Source organism: Vitis vinifera, chromosome 2 (assembly GCF_030704535.1).
Source record: "Vitis vinifera cultivar Pinot Noir 40024 chromosome 2, ASM3070453v1".
NCBI classification, from domain to species: domain Eukaryota; kingdom Viridiplantae; phylum Streptophyta; class Magnoliopsida; order Vitales; family Vitaceae; genus Vitis; species Vitis vinifera.
The window spans coordinates 3,714,136-3,735,295 of record NC_081806.1 but is presented as its reverse complement, the minus strand read 5'-3'; the positions used below and the strand labels follow the sequence as shown (position 1 = coordinate 3,735,295).

At 36.3% G+C, this 21,160-nt stretch overlaps 3 protein-coding genes across 3 annotated transcripts; 2 read left to right on the top strand and 1 right to left on the bottom strand.

Moving 5' to 3' along the window:
• Positions 1–1,335: 1,335 nt before the first annotated feature.
• Positions 1,336–5,004, top strand: LOC100854513 (sugar carrier protein C). The gene is made up of 5 exons (XM_003631377.4): positions 1,336–1,570; positions 2,463–2,571; positions 2,648–2,786; positions 2,875–2,996; positions 4,736–5,004. Exons 1-5 carry the CDS (start codon positions 1,531–1,533, stop codon positions 4,812–4,814), a joined length of 489 nt encoding a protein of 162 aa, XP_003631425.2. The 5' UTR covers positions 1,336–1,530; the 3' UTR covers positions 4,815–5,004.
• A 401-nt stretch (positions 5,005–5,405) lies between these two features.
• Positions 5,406–7,570, top strand: LOC100265094 (protein DETOXIFICATION 49). The gene has a single exon (XM_002276190.4). The coding sequence runs from the start codon at positions 5,643–5,645 to the stop codon at positions 7,233–7,235; it is 1,593 nt and encodes a 530-aa protein (XP_002276226.1). The 5' UTR covers positions 5,406–5,642; the 3' UTR covers positions 7,236–7,570.
• An 8,744-nt stretch (positions 7,571–16,314) lies between these two features.
• Positions 16,315–21,160, bottom strand: LOC100251254 (lysophospholipid acyltransferase 1). The gene is made up of 8 exons (XM_002282771.4): positions 20,749–21,160; positions 20,124–20,179; positions 18,991–19,211; positions 18,494–18,902; positions 17,528–17,613; positions 17,041–17,104; positions 16,849–16,961; positions 16,315–16,749 (listed from the first exon to the last, which is right to left on the bottom strand). Exons 1-8 carry the CDS (start codon positions 21,048–21,050, stop codon positions 16,609–16,611), a joined length of 1,392 nt encoding a protein of 463 aa, XP_002282807.1. The 5' UTR covers positions 21,051–21,160; the 3' UTR covers positions 16,315–16,608.

Below are 21,160 nucleotides of genomic sequence, written 5' to 3'. Positions count from 1 at the left end.
TGAAAGGGGGGTGCGAGTGTGGAACTCATTAATGTGGAGGCGTGCACTCGTCTTGAACAATGTTTCCTTTGTTATTTTCACTTTTCATTTAAATGATAGGATAGGATAGGACAGGTAGTAGTACGACAAAATATCTTAATTATCAAATATGATTGATAAAAAATATCAGATTTTCCTAGTCAAATTTATTTATTTATTTATTTATGTTTTTATATTTTTATATTTTAATAAAATAATCTATGACATATTTAAAAATAATATGCGGGTTGAGGTTTCAATGGATTACCCGGACCTTCAACCCGCACCAATAGTTATATTTTAAAGTAAGTATTTTTCTAACTCAAATCTTACCCTAATTCATTCATACTTTGCTCATATCAACCCAAACATCAGGTTGGATGGATTTAATTATTTTACGGAAGAAGGTTGTCGTAGGATACATGCAAGTGATCAATCTAAATATTTAAGATCAGTCCATCTATTGTTAATACATTATTGTTTACAATAAGCCTAACTTTAATTTTGGGCCGTGTCTATGATTATTTTGATTTTTAAACCTTATGAAATTATGTCTTGAAAGCTTTCTTTCTTTTTTCTGGAGCCAATTGATGCTATTGTTAGAATTTGAGTGGGCTGAATGGGTCAGAAGATTGATTCAGTTCAAATCTACTATCGATATGTCTAAACCAGACGGGGTAGAAATTTTTAACCTATGCAAAGCCCATGACCCAATTTGGATTCCCGCAGGATACAAAGGTTTTGAAGGGTTATCAAACAAAACAATTATATTAGAGTACATAAAATATAAGTCATATCATAAAATTAAATGCTAAATAATTATAAAATAAATTATTAATTATTGCTTTAATATAAATAATTATTCATAAACTTAAACTTCTATTATTAAATATATTTTAATAATTAAAAATAATAATAGATTCATCATTCTAATATAATTAAAAAATAAAAAATATCAAAGTTTTTTCCCAAATTTGAGGTTAGATTCATAAATTTAGGGATTATTTTATTCCTTTTAATCAATTAATTCTTAATAATTATAAGCAATCATAAAGAGCTACCAAATTCTCAAGTGGTATATTTCAAAATATCTCTTCAAAAATAAGCCTAAATGGTTCACATAAAAAGTACTCAAAATTAAGCCCAAAACTCAATCGACCCACCGGAAAATGGACCTAAAATGCCTTAAATTGGCCCACAAATAATTAGTTATAACATAAGCCCAAACTTTACAGCAGACACCACTTATACCGGGCTTATTTCCGAATGGGCTGCCCAAAACATAAGTTTAACTATTTCTAAGTTATAAGACCCTTCTTCTTCAGGCCCATCATCTCTCTCCGCTCGCCCTATTCACAGCGTCATCACAATAGGAAAAGAGAACGAAAATGGGAATAAGGTTCCCTTTTCATAGAGCCTTAACAAGCAGTTCTTCGATGGTGGTACAGAAGAGGGCGACAACGTACCGTGATTAGTGAGGAGTGGCGGTGACAGAGATGACCGGCAATAGGGATGGTAGATGGGCGGCAACAATCATCGGCGGAGATGGCCGGTAATGGCAGTAAATCATTCTAAAGTTTGATACTGAAATATTAGCCTTGTTCACTTCATCACTGTATCTGGATGATCTTGTTGGTTCTTAGACACAGATCACACCTATCTTCAGTAAACATCAATTAATTTTCAAATGAGATTATAAAAAATTTGATCCAAATAAATGGCAAATTTTCCTAATAATTATCTAAATTTAGGACAAGATGGTCAAAGCCGAATCCAAGACCTTGTATAAGCAATGAGTCTTCAAAATGATTAGATGAATTTGGGAATGTTTCTTACAATATAGCATTTTTCCTGGTGTATTGTTCTTGGGCTCCTTTGAAGATACGTAGGCCCTAAAGGAAATTTTTTTGTCTAGAAGTTTTTGCCAATGCAATATTTTGTTTTGTACTATCAATTGTGCCCTACTTTTGGAGAGCAAAAAATTGCTGAGGAGCTATGCTTTGAACTTTTTTTTAGCTTGATCCTGCTGTATATTCTCAGGGGAAAAAAATGTATGTGAGTTGTGTAAGATACAATAAGATTTGTACAACTTATCATTTCTCGAATTGGTCATTCCATATTGTTGAAGTAGAGCTATACCCTTCTGTTTGGGTGATAAAAGGAGGAACTTGTGAAAATGCTAAGTTACATGGTCCAAATTAAATTAAAAAGGGATTGTGGTCCAGCAAAGACTACTTTTTTTCTTCCTAATTCATGCTTCCTATGCAGTCTCTTCTGTAAATCAAACAAAATTTCTGCAGTGTACAATTCTATCATATCACATATTCATCTACATCTGCTATTGAGCTTGGGAGGTGCTGTTTTGGCTACCTTAATAATCACAATTGGTTTGGTTTCATTGTTTCTTTCTAACGCACTCAACTCTTTCATTGAATGTGGGACAGATGATGAAGCCAATAGAAAACTTATAAGAATTGGTGGTGTTGCCAGTGTCCATATGGAGCTCAATGATCTACATGCTAGTAAAGCATCAAGAGAAGTCGAGTCCAGAAAGTATAGACCCCAATTGACAATGGCTATTCTCATCCTTGCAGCAACTCACTGGCATGAATTTATGTTTATGCTTCAGGACACTTGGTTTTGGAAGTAGTACTGCACTCATATCCTCTGATCCCTGCCATGGCCAATGCTGCTACTACCCTTGTTTCAGTCTGTGCAGAGGAAGGAAACTCTTCCTTGAAGGTGGAGCTCAAATGCTCACTTGTCAGGTATATCATTTACTTCTGTGTTGTTTATAACTTTTTTCAGTTTACTAGCCCTTTTTATGTTCGTTTTGATGGTCCTGCTTGTGTGCAGATTTTCGTTATGATCGATATTCCCTTTAAATTTGGAATAAGTGGGAAACCTGGTGAACTCTCCAAGGAGTTTGCTGCTGCTGTGGTTCTTCTTATTTGTGTGTCCATTGCAGGATTTGCAAGGTCATGTGGCCTCTAGGGCGGTTGGTGCCAATGAAATTTTTTCTATTGAAATCCCATCTGCTGCTCAGAGTATTAAAGTTTTGGTTAACATGATCTTTACATTTGGGATTTGCTAAAATCTTCTCTGCGATGCTATGCCACTTGAAGTCTTGTCTATTCATTTTCTTTTCATTCTTTGTAGTGATGATGTCCATGCTTATATGCTACTTGTTGCTTGAAACTAAGTGTATTCAAACTGAAGAGACAGGTACTGGAAAAAATCTGAGACTGATGAGCCTCCTCCACATAATGCCATGGAGACTGTCAATGGTGGTGTGGATCTATAGCAGATTTAAGTTCATGTTTCAACATAATTTGACCAATGATAACATTGGAGTAGGCAGCTTCTTTTTAGTGCAAAAAAACGCTGGTTGAATTTTGAATGTTCCCCGGTACTACTGATTGTACCAACTGTTTTTGTTTTGTTTTTCCTTCCTTTGGCTGCATAATTTTCCTCTATTCATATAAAGTGGTTGAATCTTTATTCATTAAAAAAATATGAATATCAGTTTGAAAAATGAGTGAATATGAATGAACTTTCCTGAATAATTAGAATGCATACAGGGTCTTTTTCCTGAGAAATGAAAACTCATAAAGGAGAGGGATTTGAATTCTCGTCAGTTGTGAGTAATTGTGCTACCTTTGTTTATACTGCTGTTCTTCCTTTCTTCCAAATGGAAGATGGAGAATGCCATTGGCATAATGCCTTGCCAACTAATCTACCACTTGCCCCCTGTCTCTGGGGGGCCACCAACTCAATCAAGAATAATTAGCAGAGAAAAACATATAATCCCACACTCAAAAACTCAGAATTTCATCTAACAAACAAAAACATAACCCCACATTCTAGAACCCGGAATTTCATCTTCCAAACTTCACAGCTGAATCTATCTCTCCAACTTGGCCAAAGACTGAAACTTCCTTACACTATGGATTGTTGACATGACTACATATTGGTCATATTGGCGGTTTCCATGAACTGAGTAAAAATCACAGTTCTTGGAAAATTAGTCTTTTTGGTATTTGAATCAATGAAGAAATTTCTTGCTTCACCAGGTTTAGTCTTCACATTTAGTCCTATCATATCCAGAAGCGTGATAGAAATGTAGGAAGATAGTCAATTTTGGATTGGATCTCTTACTTGTTGTCCCTTTAAGCCTGCAGTCCGTGTAAAATTACTCACATGCTGATTATGCTTGTCCAAACATTGAAACTTCTCCTAGATTTTTCTCAACGTGTATAAATACATGGCCAAGGCGTTGGATCAACTCTTAATCACGGAAGATTCAATTTATTGACCAAAGGAACAGAGCAATTTCCCAGTCTCAACCAAAAGATGAAGAATAATTACTGAGTATAAGGGTTTTGCTTAAAACGTATCTTGGCCATGAACTGCAGGGCCTTGCGGCACCCCAAGTTTTACTAGAAAAAAAAATTATATCGCTATTCGGTTCAACCATGTGCGTCCTATAAAGCATACAGATAATCATCTTTTGGATGCATAGACTTCTTCACAAGCTGAACTTCAGCATAAAAGTTCTATAGAAAAAACATGCATGTGACATGGAGTCTGTTGGTTCCCTCCTTCACATAGAACAAACAAACCACCTGTAACTGTTTAATGGCAGTTAGCTATATTTGTACTGCTCTCCATCTTCTCCCCCCATTTTTTTTCTCAAAATTTTGTTTTGTCCCTGCAGTTGTCTGATTGATGAGGTTGAAGATGAGGACGGCAGTGAAGACAAGGAAGAGTTGTTTACGAGACTGCCATTTGCATAGCTTGGCAGTTCGGCCTCATGTCGGTATTCATTCGATTCTTAATATAATATCAATCAGCATGTTGATGAAAAGCAGCATGGATTGAGCTACCATGGTAAAGCATTCCTCGTTTTGGATTATGTATGAACAGCATGAATAACTTACAACTGTTGGGTGGTTTGGAAATGAGAAGTCATGCCGTTTTGAAAAAGTTGCCTTTTGATTGGCTCCCTCATTTTTAGTTTCCAAATTTAGTGAATTGGGTTTCCAGATTGATCAATTTAAGTCACGAACATTAAAGCATTAAAATAAATGTGTGTTCTTTTAGATGAAACTGAGGAATGGGTAGATTAATATCATCCATATGTGCTGAAACAGTAGGTCAAACACTCATAATCACTCACAATCAAAATGGGCCAGTATTACAACCGTCCAATCTTTTAATTTTGGTCGCAATGGAGAAGGCACCAATGCTTAGCTGAAAACGTTATTCATGTCTTGAAAAAACGAGGAAGGAATAAAAAATTGTGGGGCGAATAGCTCCCAAGACAACAGCATCGAGGAGGAAGGTAGAGCGTGTAGGATTTTTCGGTGGGGCTCAACAGTGACCATGAGGTCGGTCATAAATGGACGCTTGAAAAAGCTTCCAAACAAGAGAAGAATTTCAGTTGAACTTGGAAGCTCGTGCTCTGTCAAACACAATTTCTCTTTTTGGCCTTGTAATCACTTCAAATTCCATTTAAATCCCAAAACCCCCTTTAAATCCCGGCGCGCACGCTTTGGTAACTCCCCCAAAAGCCTCTCTTTATCTCTCTTTCACTCTCTCTCTGTGTCTCAACTCAAGCACCCATGTGTCAGTTACCTTCATCTGCTGTCGCTTATAAGTTCCGTTCAGACCAAACTGGGTTGTTGTCTGCCGTAGAACAGGAACCCCACATGCTCACTCCTTTGGTCCCCAAGGCCCCAACACTTGATGATCAGCCTCATGGACAAGAACAAAACCCCAGTAAAACCCACCTCTCTCTTGCGCTTACAGAAGCCAGACACATAGCCAGTATAGCTTTTCCCATGATATTAACGGGTCTTTTACTCTACTCCCGTTCCATGATTTCCATGCTCTTCCTCGGTCGCCTAGGGGAGCTTGCCCTAGCAGGCGGTTCACTCGCGATTGGATTCGCTAACATCACCGGATATTCTATTCTCTCTGGCCTTGCTATGGGAATGGAACCAATTTGTGGGCAAGCTTTTGGAGCTCAGAGATATAAGCTTCTTGGCCTCACCTTGCAGAGAACGGTGCTTTTGCTTCTTTTAACGTCAATTCCTATAGCTTTTCTATGGTTTAACATGAAGGAAATTCTGCTCTTCTGTGGTCAAGATGAAGATATTGCCACCGAAGCTCAATCCTACATTCTTTATTCTCTTCCTGACCTTGTCGCACAGTCGTTTCTCCACCCTCTGCGTATCTATCTTCGAACCCAGTCCATAACACTGCCCCTAACCTACTGTGCAACTCTCGCAATTCTTCTCCACATCCCCATCAATTACTTTCTCGTTTCAGTGCTTGATCTCGGAATCAAAGGCGTTGCTCTAAGCGGAATTTGGACAAACCTCAACCTCGTAGGATCCTTGATAGCCTACGTTGTAGTATCGAGAGTTTACAAGAAAACTTGGGGAGGTGTCTCCTCTGAATGCTTGAGAGACTGGAAATCTCTCTTGAATTTAGCTGTTCCCAGCTGCATTTCGGTGTGTTTAGAATGGTGGTGGTACGAAATCATGATCTTGCTATGTGGGCTATTACTCAATCCTCGAGCAACCGTGGCTTCAATGGGCATTCTGATCCAAACCACAGCTCTCATCTACATTTTCCCGTCTTCTCTCAGCTTCAGCTTATCAACAAGGGTCGGAAACGAACTGGGTGCTAACCGTCCCGAGAAAGCGCGATTGGCTGCAATAGTTGGCCTCTCCTCTAGCTTCATATTGGGATTTCTGGCACTGTTTTTCGCTGTAATGGTCAGGAAAACATGGGCCACCATGTTCACTCAAGACCCCGAGATTCTCACATTAACATCAATGGTCCTACCTATAATTGGACTATGCGAGCTCGGAAACTGCCCACAAACAACAGGCTGTGGTGCCCTCAGAGGCACAGCTCGGCCTAAATTGGGAGCCAACATCAACCTAGGCTGCTTCTATCTAGTGGGCATGCCAGTTGCAGTATGGCTAGGTTTCTTCGCAGGGTTCGACTTCAAAGGCCTATGGCTGGGTCTGCTGGCCGCGCAGGGCTCATGCGCAGTGACAATGTTGTTTGTTCTGTTTCAGACCAATTGGGACCAACAAGCCCAGAGAGCCAAGGAGCTGACTGGAACCGGCTCTGATGACGATGAAGAGAGTGTGACATTGAAGGATGAAACCACCCAGGACTCCACGAATTCGTTAGTGTAAAAAATTGGGCTCATCACATTGCGTGTGATGGCTAAAGCCTACGACCATCCCTTATTGGATTTCAACAGGGGAGTTGCCGTACACTGACCTTGTACTCTACTATTCAAATTCAATCAACATAGAATAGTCGGTCCGTGCTAGGACAAATTTTTTTGGTTCATTTCCGTTGTTCACAATTTTTGATTATTTGTAAATAGGATAAGATTGAAATGTAAGAGAGTTGTTAATCGTTAGGGCCCTTTCTTCTAATTCTTTTGTTTGTCTGTGTCCCGGTCAAAACTCAAAAGCACTTGCAATACTTCCACTCAGATAAATACATTTCTTTCTTCTAGTAACGGCACTTGTTGAATTGGCTAGTGGAGGAATGGGTGGGCAGGAGGCAACCGCGTGGGGCTGAAGAGTCTCCGCGTGAAGGGGACTGCGTAAATGTCGCCATGTCGGTTGGTTGGACTCCGAGGCGCACCCACGGGTCACACTTTGCAACTGCCGGCTCCGTATAAGACCATCTCTCTCCTTCTCGGACTCTCTTCAAAGTTAAACCCATGCGTGTGGTTACTGGTTACTGAGCCGGCGGTTATAGGACATGGGGCCATCGCCATACCAATATTACATTCGTCTTGGGTCACCCTCACTGCAACTTGTGGATCCATTTGCAACCTTTGTTTGAACCACTCTGCTTTACTTGCGTTGGGACTTTGGGTGGCAGTTTAATCCGTTGGACTGCTCACATAAGGGGAACCATCAAAAAGCCCTTAAATTGGGGACTTTCTCCCTCAAACTGTGGATAATAGTATGGCAAAGTTTTGGTTGTTTTCATTTCTCTTTCTTCTCACATGTTTAGTATCGCAAGAAAAAAATTCATTTCTCATTTTTTAAATTGAAATTTTAAATCGTATTGCATAATATATCTTTGAACTTTATATAATTAATTTTAATGAAATAAAATCAGAGTTAAAATCATAATTTTCATTACTTTTTACTTATTATATATTTTTTTTAAGTCATGATTTCTTTATATAAACTCTCTTATTATTAAGTTAAAAAAAAAATTATTTTCTCAAAAGTCAATCCGAGCATGATTTGCAAAATTTTTTTACTCTTTCGAAATAATTGTTAAAATGAAATATTAATACTCAAAATGAACTTTATTGCCATGACTCTTGAGTTTTTTATTTATAAATTGCTTGTCTTATAACAGTCTCATTCGCCCCAAATATACGAGGAAGGGGCCAAGAATCACGTTGATTGAGGATTATATTGACAGTTGACCCTTAAGATGGCTACGATGTACGTCTTATTTTTAGTTATCAAAAATAAATTTCGGTTTCTAAAAGTAGAAAGAAAAAGGTGTATTCAAAGGGTACATAATCCATTGAAAAGGTGAAGCAGGAAATGAAGGACAGATGAGAGCCATTAAAGGCGCCGATATACGGGGTGTTCTGACACGTGGCAAATAGTAACGCGGAGAGGGGGGATGGTTGGCCTGTTGCTTGTCGGCTTCTTCAAAAACAAGTCAGATCTATGCCATTCCCAAACGCAACTTCACTCCTATGCCCCTTTCTGTATTTCTAATGTCTTTCACATGATTAATTCTTTCCCGTATAAAGCCAAAAGCTAAAAGCCATGGGTCTTGCTTCTGCTCCCATTTCTAACTCCGCTTTTACATTGGAGTAGTGTAGACCAAACTATAATATTTTAAGATATATATTTCATTACTATTTCATAGATTTGACCAGATAAATGCACTGAGCACCTTCCAATTTCCTTATACAAGACATGATGTGTGGATGGGGAAATCTTCATTGCCTCAATTCAAAATGTACATGATATTTCCATTTGACACAAATAAAAAGTGTGGAATAATACAGTAGAAAGAACAAAAAAAAAAAGCAAAAACAAATTTGAATGAGTCGTGGGGGAGTCATGTAGGAAGAATCTTAGAAACACGCGAGGGTGTATCAAAGGCCAACACCTGGCATTAAATGGCCTCATGTTGAATGTCTTATCAAAAAAAGGTAGTGTGAACGAACAAGAAAACCAAAAGCCTGAGATCTTTGTTTCGGTCAATACCTGGTTGAAATTACATAAAAGGGAATGTGCTTAATACCCCTTATCTCCCTTTTCAAATTTTGTGATCATTTTAGGAAGTCGGCATTTTGACCAGGGAGCCGACTAAATTAAAATCTTATTATTTTATCTCATGATTTCCTGTTGAATGGCTTGTGGGAAACGAGGCCATCTCACAATGAGTGAGTAATTTGAGCATAGGGGTTGTTGATGTCAGATCAGCTCGAAGCGATGCTTCTCCTTTTTGTCTTGCAAAGATGTTCGAACAGGTTATTCAGACATACCCTTCAAAACTCAAATTAGATGATTAATGATAATTTTAGAGATTGCCCCATTTTAGAAGCTAAGGAGTCTTCCTCATGTGTGTATGCACGCGTACTTTGATTTTGAGTTGGAGGAGGGCTTTTATAGGGTCTGGAACAATGTCACCTCTGTGCTGAGATGACTTCTTGACTTTCATAATTATGATGACAGAGCAATCATTACCCTTTAAGTGGCTGATAGGGATTGCTAGAGGGAGTGATCTAATGGTTCACTTGTTACCTCAGTTTATAGGCAGTATGATGCAGTGTGTGGCAAATTGTCTACGGACACAGGGTGACGTCCCATCGAACGTGCTTTTGACGTAAGGGGGAATGATTGCTTGTGGGAATAGGTCAGGAAACATACTCAAAATGCATTGCGTAGTTCTAGAGGAACACCACGTAACTAGCCACTGGTACTTCTAATCCGGATTGGATATTCGGGTCTAGCTATGTTCGTTCGGACAAAAATAGAAGGATGTCACGTGAAGCCAAGGTGGCCTGCCACATGGTCACACGGGGAAGGGTGGCGGGCGAGTTTTTTCGAGTACCCAACCCGCCCTGTACCATCCCTAATGAGATGGGTTTAAACCCGGGGCGGGTTTGGGACATGTTCAGATATTGAGTGCTAAGTAAAGATTGCTTTACTTTTCTTTTTCTTTACTTAAATCATCTAAAAGGACATTTTACACGTTTTGAGTCTAGCTTTTATTCCAATTCGCTACCTATCAATTCATTTTTATGAGCCTTTTTATTTTTGGACTGGGTCATTTGATCCTATCTAGATGCACCTAGTCAAAATGGAAATATTTTGAATCAAATGAAAACGTGGAGGTGTGTCACAACACCCAAAAAGACCATGGCAATTTCAGAGCTAATTATTAAACAATTTTTTATATCATATTTATTTAATAATAACCTTGAATTATATATGATAAATATGGCTTAAATTATCTTATTCCAAAATTGAGGTGCAACTTAACACATCACCCAATCATAAAACAACTCCCGTGTAGGTAGGGTCCATGGGATGGCGGTCTCACCCCATCCTAACCCTTGCTCCTATTATTTGATTCTATTTTTCATATTCATCTTGTGTCATTTATTTATTTATTTTTATTTTAATTATATTAAAATAAATATAATTTGTAAATAAATATAAATTTTAAATTATTTATATTATTAAAAAAAGTAAACTAGATAGTAAAAAAAAACCCGTATAATTGACATCCAAAAAATTCGGAATATACAAGTTTTATTATATAGCAAATATAACGTAGACTACAGTGAGTGATTATAAAAGTCAACGATGAATGAGAAGAATTTCCTCTGCTTTGGAGACTAAAACCGCCCAAACAAAAACGTTTGAAACTTACAAGAAGTAAGCAAACGATTTTACGTGCAACAACAACAGTGAATCCTTATCATCAGGCACAAAAGCCGCAAAAGGAAAAGTTAAAAATAAGCGGCCCAGAAAGATAAGAAGCAAAAGCACACGAGCGGCTGCCAATGGATATCTAAAGGGGCGGCGACTGGTGGGTCCGGCGAGAGCAGCGAGTAAACCCATGTGGTCACGCCTCCAACTCCCATTATACAATAAAGTGCTTAATCCAAGCCGAAAGAGAATCAAAAAATGTGACAGAGAATATGCTAGGAAAGTGGAATACCAACGTACGTATAAAGAAAATGCTAGTTGGGATTTTAGACTATAGTTTTTAGCAAGTGTCCTGCAAGGCCACAACAAATACCATAAAAAGAGCAACGAAGTTATCCATCTACTCTTGCTGCGGCCTACAGGGGTGACAATTTTTTATGGAAATGACTTCAATTTTTATTTATAAGACATACATTAAGGTTTCTATATATATACTATATAGTTTTGTTTGGGACAATCCGAGCAGGCTTATCGCCGCCGCTGAATATTTTTATAATAGGATGACAAATGTCTAGCTAGCTATGACACCTTCAACTTTAATTTTAATGGACTCAGGAGGATGGTCAAGTTTGGAGTAATTTATCATAGAATTGAAATATATATTTATATATAGGGGAAGTGCATATCGAGTGCATGACTTTTGGTCACATTTGGCTTTCATGCCGAAAATTAGGGCCGAGCTTAATTGACTTTGATTGTTTTGGTTGGTATTTAGGCGGTGGAATTAGTGTGGAGCATGCTCTTTGTTTTATCGATCTCGATTGCAATACGTAATCTAGCAGGCAAATCTTATTTTGATACACAATGATGAGAATATGTAATAAAATAAAAAATAATAAAAAATAAAAATACGTAGATTTATGTGAAAAACCTTGGATAAGAAAAATCACAGTAAAAAAGAAAAAAATCTATTATATCAAAAAATTAGTACAAGATAAAGGAGTTGTGAGGGATTAGAGTAAAAGTATAATCATCATAACTCGTAAAAAAATCTCAAAATTATATCTACATTACATATGCCATCACGAGTTTTTCAAATTGGACCAAATAGAATTTGGGTCAACAAATATTGTACAAAAATATTATGTATATTTATATCCAAATACTAATATTATAGAATAATTAATCAAGGAGACATGACACAACTATATTATCTTTGAAACATTAACATCAACAAAAACAATTTATATGCTTGACATTTGAGGAAGAATATATATATATAATATAAATTGAGTGCAAGTTGGACAAAATAAAATTTAATCGCCCTTGTGCATGCGCTACAACTTTCACATAATTTATTTTTTAATTAAACGACAAGCATGGCATAGACCTGACTAATAAAATTAAGAGATTAACCTATCTTAAATCCAATTAATTTTCTTAATTATGATGAGGGTAAATATTAATTAGGATCATGATGAGCTCATGCATGCATGTTCCCACGTCCCGTCGCCCTCTCCGAAAATCAACTTGGACGGAGGTAAACCCTACTGCAAGTTAAATTATTCATATAAGAATTCAAATTTTATCACCTCTGTCTGTCCGTCTTTTTCCACAAATGTTTTGAATGTCCAGATACCACATATAAATATATAAACAATGAAGCGAAAGATACGGAGACGTGGAGTCCACCATGCACCGCCATGCTTGAAACGTACGTCTGGGTTGAAAAGGAAATGAGGAGGGCCAATCAGATTTGGTTAACATGATGGATGGATGGATCGCGGATGAGAGTCGTGAGACCCAGCTGGCGTTGCTGGATTTGTGGAAGGGCGGAAGGTAGGCAGAGATAGCTAGCTAGCTAGCTAGCTGGAATAACTTAGAACAGTGGGGGCGATGGAGTCCTATGTGGGAGACAGACTTGTTCGCAGGAGGCTCCCAACATCGAGCAGGTGGGTGGCGTCCGCAATGGACTTTACTGGTTTTTTGTTTGACCAGAAAAATATACGAACTCTGAATAGGGAACTTGGATGCTGCTTTGTTTGAATACATCCTTTTCTAAAAATTACTACTTTTATATTAAAAGGTATAAAATCTAATAAATAAAAAAAGGTATAATAGATTTATTCTATTTTTAAAATTTAAAATTAGATAGTAAATATTTTTTAATCCTTTAATTTTTAAAAATGATTACATTTTTAATATACAAAATACGTTGATTGTGCATTCCAAGTGATTTAGAAATTGTTTTATAAATAAAAAACAAAATTTAATAATCTAAAAAACCAAAAATCAATGATAGTTTCTAAGTAGATGTTACTATTTTTTATTTTCAAAAGTAATAACATAAAATTTATCCCACCTCCTAAAGGCATGTGTCCTAGTCAAGTCGTCACGATAAATGAGTCATACAAGTCGTCTTTAAGTATTATTTTGATCAAATGGTGGGTTGCAAACAACTTAAATATGTAATGGGGTATTGTCAAAACATGTAAAGCATGTCATTGCCCATGCCAAACAATCAGTCGAGTAGAGTGGCGAGCCACCTACTCACACGAAATGAGTCATACATGTCATCTTAAAGTATTATTCCGATTGAACGGTGACTATAATCATTTACAAGCACCTTAAATTTGTGATGGGCTATTCCCAAAACATGTGAATCATGTCACCGTTTATACTAAAAAATTAGCTATGTAGGTAGAATGGCGAGTTGTCTACCCGCGATAAATGAGCCATGTGAACCGCCTTAAAATATTATTTCCATCGATGTAGAATCATTTGCAAACAACTTAAATATGTAATGGGGTATTACCAAAACATGTGAAGCATATCACCGCCTTTGCTAAAAGAAATTAAGTTAGGTGGGATTTGCAAAATCATACTTGGTAGGTTAATATAATTTAATAAATTAATTTTAAGAGTTGATAAAGTTAAAATTAAATTTTTATATTTTTTATCATAATCATAAATAATTTCTTTCCTTACTTTTCTCTTATTAGATTATTACTTAATATAGATAAGGCTAAATATAGTAAATACAAATTTTCAAAATATAAAAACTATGATAGTGTTATCTAACAAGCTTACCAATTGAAATTAAAACTAAAAAATAATTTTTAAATAAAAAAAAATTAGCATAATCTAAAACCACATTTTCTTTAAAAAAGCAAATTTCAAATTTTTATCAAATACCACAACAGGCACAATGATTGAAGTAGTTGAAAAACAAGTTGGATATATTTGAAATTGCAATGTAACCAATATGAATTCAATGATTGGAATTTAATTTTTAATTTTTAAAATTTATTCGGTCCAACAAATGAAAAATAAAGACAAGTTGTTTTAGAATTTTTATTTATTTTTAATATATATACTTGGCCAAAATTATGGCCAATTTAATTTCATGTCGGCTAACCAATTGTCACATTTTAAAGATTGTACATGCATCCATCCTAAAAGAGACCTATCTAACTAAAATAAAATAAATTTTATTGGCTTGAAGTTGAAGGCTTATTCATTTAAAAAGGAGGCCATGACTCATATTAGACTTTAATTTTGAAAGTGGGAATATAATAATTTATATATTTATTTTAATTCAAAATGGCCAAATAAGAATAAGACACTGAGATTCTGCTTTCTTCTTCCCCATTCACAATTGATGTTCTTTTGATTATTGGACCACTGCAAAAACTTACGCTAGTTTGAATCATAACAACTGATAAATGATGAATATGTGGATTGAAATCAGGGTGGCTGATTCCATTCTCATTACCCACCAGACATACAATTTGTCTAGATTTCAAATTTAATCCGCTATGAATAATAAATAGGCAAATTTATCGGCCCGCTGTTTGGAATATGAGACCTAGCGCCACCGACTTTCGTCTTTTCCTTAGGTACAAAGAGACTGTTTTTAGTTTTTTTTTTTGAAAATTCTCACCAAAAATAAAATATTTCAAAGATGGGACTGAGTCCACTCATGAAATTCAGCCCTCTCGTGTATGGAAAGCGCAGAAAGCGCGTGGGATCCACATTCTGGTGTCTATATTTGGATGCCTACGTCATGCGCTGTCTGATTATGATGCATGTGGTTAAAACTTAAAACGCCGCGTTTCGGATGTCCTGTTGCCATCAATAGGCTGTAGCCTGTAAGCATCACATTTTTGGAACTGCAGGCGAGGGGTACTAGGCCCCATAAAATTCAAGCTTGACCCGGTCCATCTCCAGCCCTAAAATGATTAATGTCGAGCCTGATTAATTACATAATTAGATGTTATAATTCGCAGTAGAATCTGTTTGATAGTGATTTTAAAAAGTATTTTTAACATTTCTAACACTTAAATTTTTTATTTATTTTTTAAGTATTAAAAATATTAAAAATATTTCTTAAAATTATTGTCAACCCACTCCTATACAACACTATAATATTTTTTTCATTATGTTTTTAGGCTTGGACTTGGGTGGATTTCCCAAGTAAGCCCAAGGTAGCACTGGGCTGCACTGTATGGATATGTGTTCCACTTGCGTAGGGGTGACAATTCTAGTTGGTAGGCCATATGGGCCGCACCTTTTGCACCTTACTCTACTGAATTGATTAACCCAAAAATGACATGAATAATAATCGAGTTAAAAGAATAAATCCAAACACAACCTCATTATTAAGTAGATAACAAGATGTACAATCCATTTAATAATCGTGTAAAATTAGATCTTATTTAAACTAATATGATTAATTTCTTGATCCAAAATCAACCAAAAATATCAATCTTGTTTGAATCAGATTAACTTCTCACAACCTAAAAATATGATTCGATTAATTTATTTATTCAAAATCAAATTTTAAATAAGTCAAATAGCAGTTAAAATAGATTACGATTATAACTAAGTTAATTAACACCGTTATTAAATAAGCTGATTCAAGTCAAATTTATGTTATAAATACAAACCTAAAAAGAACCTATTTATTAAACGAGTTATATGGTTAATGCAAATTTGACATAAACACCATCAATACACCCAACCGAAACCATGAAAAACATGTAGGATCTAAATCTTGTTGAATTGGATCTCGTGATCTAATGCCAACCAGACAGAAGAAACTTCATCCATCCTGTTGGAACGATATGCAGGTAAATATTGAACTATATGCAGACATGAGCACAAACAAGACACGTATGCAACAAAAACTGTGAATGGCTAGATAATAAGGTGGTTGGGATAAGAGTTGCAGAGAGTAGTGAGAAAGAAAACATTCCAAGTGGATATGATGTTTGGGGCTACACTTAAAACCACACATTCAACTGCTGAAGGGGTCAAAATCTGAACTCCACAGTGCCATCCAACCAAGGGCTCTGTTCCTGTTTCCTTTTGTTTTCAATCATATTTATAAATATTTTGGATAAGAGGTCTCTAGCAACTGATGCTTTTCTACCGCATGGCCAACAAAGGAGGTCCACTAAAGAGAAAGTAAGCAATGACAAAAGATCAAGATTGAGTGAAAATGTAAATAGGCTCAGCAATTCCACAGATATTACAATGTATAAATATAACTGCAGAAACTAGTGCTCCAACGTTTCGTCGGTTGCACTCCAGGTCCTCTAGAGAAACAGATGATCTGGTTTCTACCTCACTGTTCTTTCCGAGCCTTAGATCTGACTGGCTTTGCCGGTTTAATTATGTAGCCAAGGAGGACCAATACTATGGGAAGAATGGTTCCAATGTAGTACACACTTCCATAAGAGGCCAGTGTTTCGTGCAGGCTTAATACCTGTGTTACACAAACATAGAAGCATCAGGAACTTAAAATCATAAAATTTTAGTTTGCAGAAATGGATATTAAGAAAAGAAAAGAGAGAGATGGACTGACCATGAAACCAACACAGGAGTAGTTCAGAACCAACAATGTATAAGCAAAGTTTATAAACACAACCATCTTCTTAAACAAAGCATTGCTTGTTGCTTGCTGCCATCTGTAAAGGACTGCTCATAAACAAATGAAAGGGAATCAGAGAAATGCTTTAACCATCTGAATAAATCATAGTCAGTGAGATAATAGTACCTCTTGAACCTGCTATCATCAGTGCAGACTGAACAAAGAATATGATGTATCCAGGATATAATCCCTGTGATTTGGTTTAAAAAGATAAAAAGGAAGAAATTAGATGGTGGAGATGTAGATTTTTAAAACAGGGAGAATTTTCACATGCCCATATGTAAACCTCATATGGAACCCACTAGAAATAATAGAAAATCTGTGTAAGATAGAATTATTAGCAGTTATAATGCAGCATAATATGGGCAGCTAAGATATCATCCCTGCATAAGAGTAAACAAGATGAGAATGATCATATGGGAGGAGAACAGTTAAGATCACAGGCATGTGAACACAACAACTTCTAGGAAAAGGTTTTATACCACCATTAAATGCAATCATAGCAATTGGTAATGTATCAAAGCAACCAATATCCAGTCAGAGCTCGGAGTACTGACTCATCAAGACAAACAATTAGAATTTCTGCTCATCATTAGGCGAAAATCATACTCACATGCCAAACAGCACTGACAGTTTGTGTAGCCAGCAACTGCAAGAAACCAGGTTTCTTCCCATTTTGAATGAGCCTCTCATAAACATCTGCAATACAGAACATGAGATAATGAATATGATTATCAACTTAAAAGTAATCTCTTGCTTCAATATCCTGCACAATGATATGTACAAGAAATATTAATAAGCAAATGCAAGAAAAACCAATGTCCATCACAAAAATATTGAAAACTTTAATAAGAAAAAAAAATTGAAGACCAGTAAACATGAGAATTAGTTTCTATAAATTTTTTTCATAGCATAAACGCATTAAGCATGTCAATGGTACTTGTCAATTTGTGTAAGAATTTGCAAATTTACAACAGTATCTGTGGTGATAGATCACCTCTAAGTTGTGCAGTATGGTAAATTCCACTTTTCCAAGATGCTCCAAAACATCCCACAATTAAGTTTATTTTGAACTGTTGTCTTTTTTTACAAGTTATGGTTTAAACTGCTATTCGTAGAACTCCAGAATTTCATGAAAACATATGCATCATTTCAAGAAAAATGGGCAATAAACATGTACCCATCACAAGTAAAAGCCTCCTTCAGATGGTCAGAACATTCTAGAAGCTTCCGAAGTAGCCTAAGTTCTCCAGAGTTGTGTTGAAGTCTCTGAAACTATGTGAGACAATCTAGATTTTTCTTTGTGTAGTGAAAATGTATATATAAAGCTTAGTAATTTGAAGAAGGTTCTGGAAAGGTGCTCATAGATAGACAATACCCTCATCTGGCTGAGAGGGGAAGTCTTGAAAATATTCAAGCACTTCTAAGTGCCTTTGTGTTTTTCAAACTCTCTTCAAGCGTCTTTTCTTTCAGGATCTCTAACTTGACCATTGCAAGCAAGTTCTCAAAGCCACATAGTCTATGCTTCAAAATCAAGCAAACAAAAGACATGAAACATTTAGAGGGGAAAGAAACTCACAATAACGTAGCCAGGTGCTGACTTGTATGTTCCAAACAAGTGGCAGTGTTACTGCACTCTTTGCCAACTCAACACCTAAAATGTCAACATTCTTTGCACGGTCCCATTTTGGTTTTGGTGGGGAAGATTCTGTCCACCCACTGAATCCCAGGCCAGAAATAATGACAGCTGCCTCAGAGATTGACCAGATGAAATAGTATTTCCAGCGTGCTGTAAAGCCACACATATATTGGTATCCCAACCGTTTCCAGAAGCCCCATTCTTGATATACAGGATCAGTAAATATGGTCAAGGGAAAATGGGGTACTAGATACACATACAAGCCCATGCAAAAGGCAGCTTGGATAAGAGCTCGAATCGTTGCCCCATAAGGTGATGGTGGTGGCCCTTTCTCTGATTTGGCCCAAATCTGCCAAAGATTATATATTTTTGGGATAAAAAAAAAGGTTCAATAACATATATAATACAGAAACAGTGTGAGAGAGCATTAAACCTACCCCTTTTCTTTCTGTCCATTCAAGATAATCCTTTATTTCATAAACTGGTCCAGCAAAGTGACTTCCACAGCAGAGACAATAACCAAAGTACTCGATCAATGATGGTAACTTAAGCAATCGGTTTTTCTTCTGTGCCTCACGCAAACCGTCTTCTTTTAACAATCCATCATTATAATTCATTGCACATGAAATGACTTTCAATGTTAAAACCATTAGAGCTCCTATACATCAGCACGAAATTGATCCAACATTAGTAATTCATCATTATAATTTATTGCACATAAAGAGACCCAAGGTTAAAACCCTCAAAGCTCCTATAAATCATAACATAATCCACAATTTATCAAAGTTTTTATGTGTGGATCATTTCAAGGATTTATCCACAGAAACCAATATTTGCATGTCTGCGAGCAAGGATTTCAAACAAGAAACCTACGGTTATGTTTGGTTTCTAGAAAATTTGGGGGAAATTGTAAGGGAAAGAAAATAGAGAGGAAAAGTAGAAGGAAAAAGAAAGTGAAGAAAAATAAAAAATAGATTCAAAGTCAATAAATTATTTTCATATACTTCTTTAAACTCATTTTAGTTATTTTCCATTATATAAAGATTGAACAATTTAAAAATGAATACATTTCTAACTAATTTTAATTATATTTGATTTTCTTTTGTATTTTTCATAGTGAAACCAAACAAAAGAAAACCATTTTCCATAACATTTTTTTTCCTTAATATTTTCCGATAACCAAACATAACATAAAAATAAGACTGCAAAGCTAGTCTCTTGGATATATTGTCCCTCACCAATACCACCTTAAAAAATAATGTTATGAAACCTTTCCTGATACCAACCAAGGATTTCTTGTTTTACTTCTCTCTCTATTTTATGACTCAATTTTTTTTTTTCACAATAAAACATTGATAGAATTGCAAATCAAAGTCCAATATATATTAGAGTATTTCTATAAAGCTCATTTGCTTAAATTCCCCCCTTATTTATCAAATCCATTAAAGCAAAGGGGCACTTGTAATCACTCAATTCAGGTAATTTTACGCACACAGTGCCAAATTATTGTTTTATTCAACTGCTAAAACCAGAAACATAAGGCATGTAAAAGGCATGAAATTATGCTCACCAGTAGCATCAATACCCCCTTCCTTCCATGCATCCCCACTCATGTAGTATACATGGCTACACACAGAGTAAAATAGATAAGAACTCTAAACACCATCTATTAAAAAAAATGATTGTAAAAAATTCCAAATATTTTAGATCCAGGTGGCTAAAATTTGCATGCATCCTACAGTATCTAACAAAAAAATTAATGTAGAAAAAAAATTAAGCGAAACTATATTATTGCTTCAATTTCATCAAGAACAGTGAAGAATTCCTTGCATTTATGAGATGTGAATCTATGTATAATGTTAGAGGTTAGAACATTCTCACAAATTGCATAACAGAAACCAAAATAACCTAAGAAATTTTGAAGGTTTCTTCAGTTGGTTTCCTAACACTCTGTCTTCCACATTACGTAAGTGCTGCTAACGATCTATATGAGAAGAGAAATAAATGGATCCCTCCTACACTTGAAAATTTAATTTCTCAATGAAAATATTCTGACGAAGCCAACAAAGAACTTCTAAAAATCCAATAATTCCTCATTACAATTCATCTCATAGATCAATGGAGTTAAACAAACCTCTACAAATTATGAATTAAAAACAGATCAAGAGCTGAATAGATGAAGAACAAGCACGCACCAGCCAATGAGGTAGCCGAATCCCAAGAAAAAGGTGATCACACCGCATCGACGGCGACAGAGAAGCATAGCCGCGTAGCCAAGAAGCATGGGAACGAGGAAGTGGAGATTGGAAGAGAAGCCGAAAGAGAGGTAGGAGAGGGAAGCTCCGGTGAACGCGGAGTACACGTGCCTAGTAAATGCGCCGGGGATGAACCGCACGAGGAAGCTCACCGGAATGGTGGCAACGAAGCAGAGGAGAAATCGGAGCACCGGGACGCTCACTCCGATGGCCGACGCCATGGATTCCATGTCGAAGTCCATGGCTGAGCCCGAGATTGAGTTATCTGACTCACTGAGTTATCTGACTCGCCGAAGCCTCTCTGGAGCAGCAGAAGAAGAAGAAGAAGAAGAAGAAGAGGAAGAAAACGAGC

What these genes read in the sequence shown, in the direction of transcription:
- LOC100854513 (XM_003631377.4), top strand. Translation starts at nt 1,531, where the DNA reads ATGGTAGATGGGCGGCAACAATCATCGGCGGAGATGGCCG. An exon ending in ATCATCGGCGGAGATGGCCG is followed by an intron (nt 1,571 to 2,462) that starts GTAATGGCAGTA and finishes AATGTGGGACAG; the next exon opens with ATGATGAAGCCAATAGAAAA. An exon ending in AGAGAAGTCGAGTCCAGAAA is followed by an intron (nt 2,572 to 2,647) that starts GTATAGACCCCA and finishes TTTATGCTTCAG; the next exon opens with GACACTTGGTTTTGGAAGTA.
- LOC100265094 (XM_002276190.4), top strand. Translation starts at nt 5,643, where the DNA reads ATGTGTCAGTTACCTTCATCTGCTGTCGCTTATAAGTTCCGTTCAGAC.
- LOC100251254 (XM_002282771.4), bottom strand. Translation starts at nt 21,050, where the DNA reads ATGGACTTCGACATGGAATCCATGGCGTCGGCCATCGGAGTGAGCGTC. An exon ending in TTCGGCTACCTCATTGGCTG is followed by an intron (nt 20,180 to 20,748) that starts GTGCGTGCTTGT and finishes CTCTGTGTGTAG; the next exon opens with CCATGTATACTACATGAGTG. An exon ending in AATGGACAGAAAGAAAAGGG is followed by an intron (nt 18,903 to 18,990) that starts GTAGGTTTAATG and finishes AATCTTTGGCAG; the next exon opens with ATTTGGGCCAAATCAGAGAA.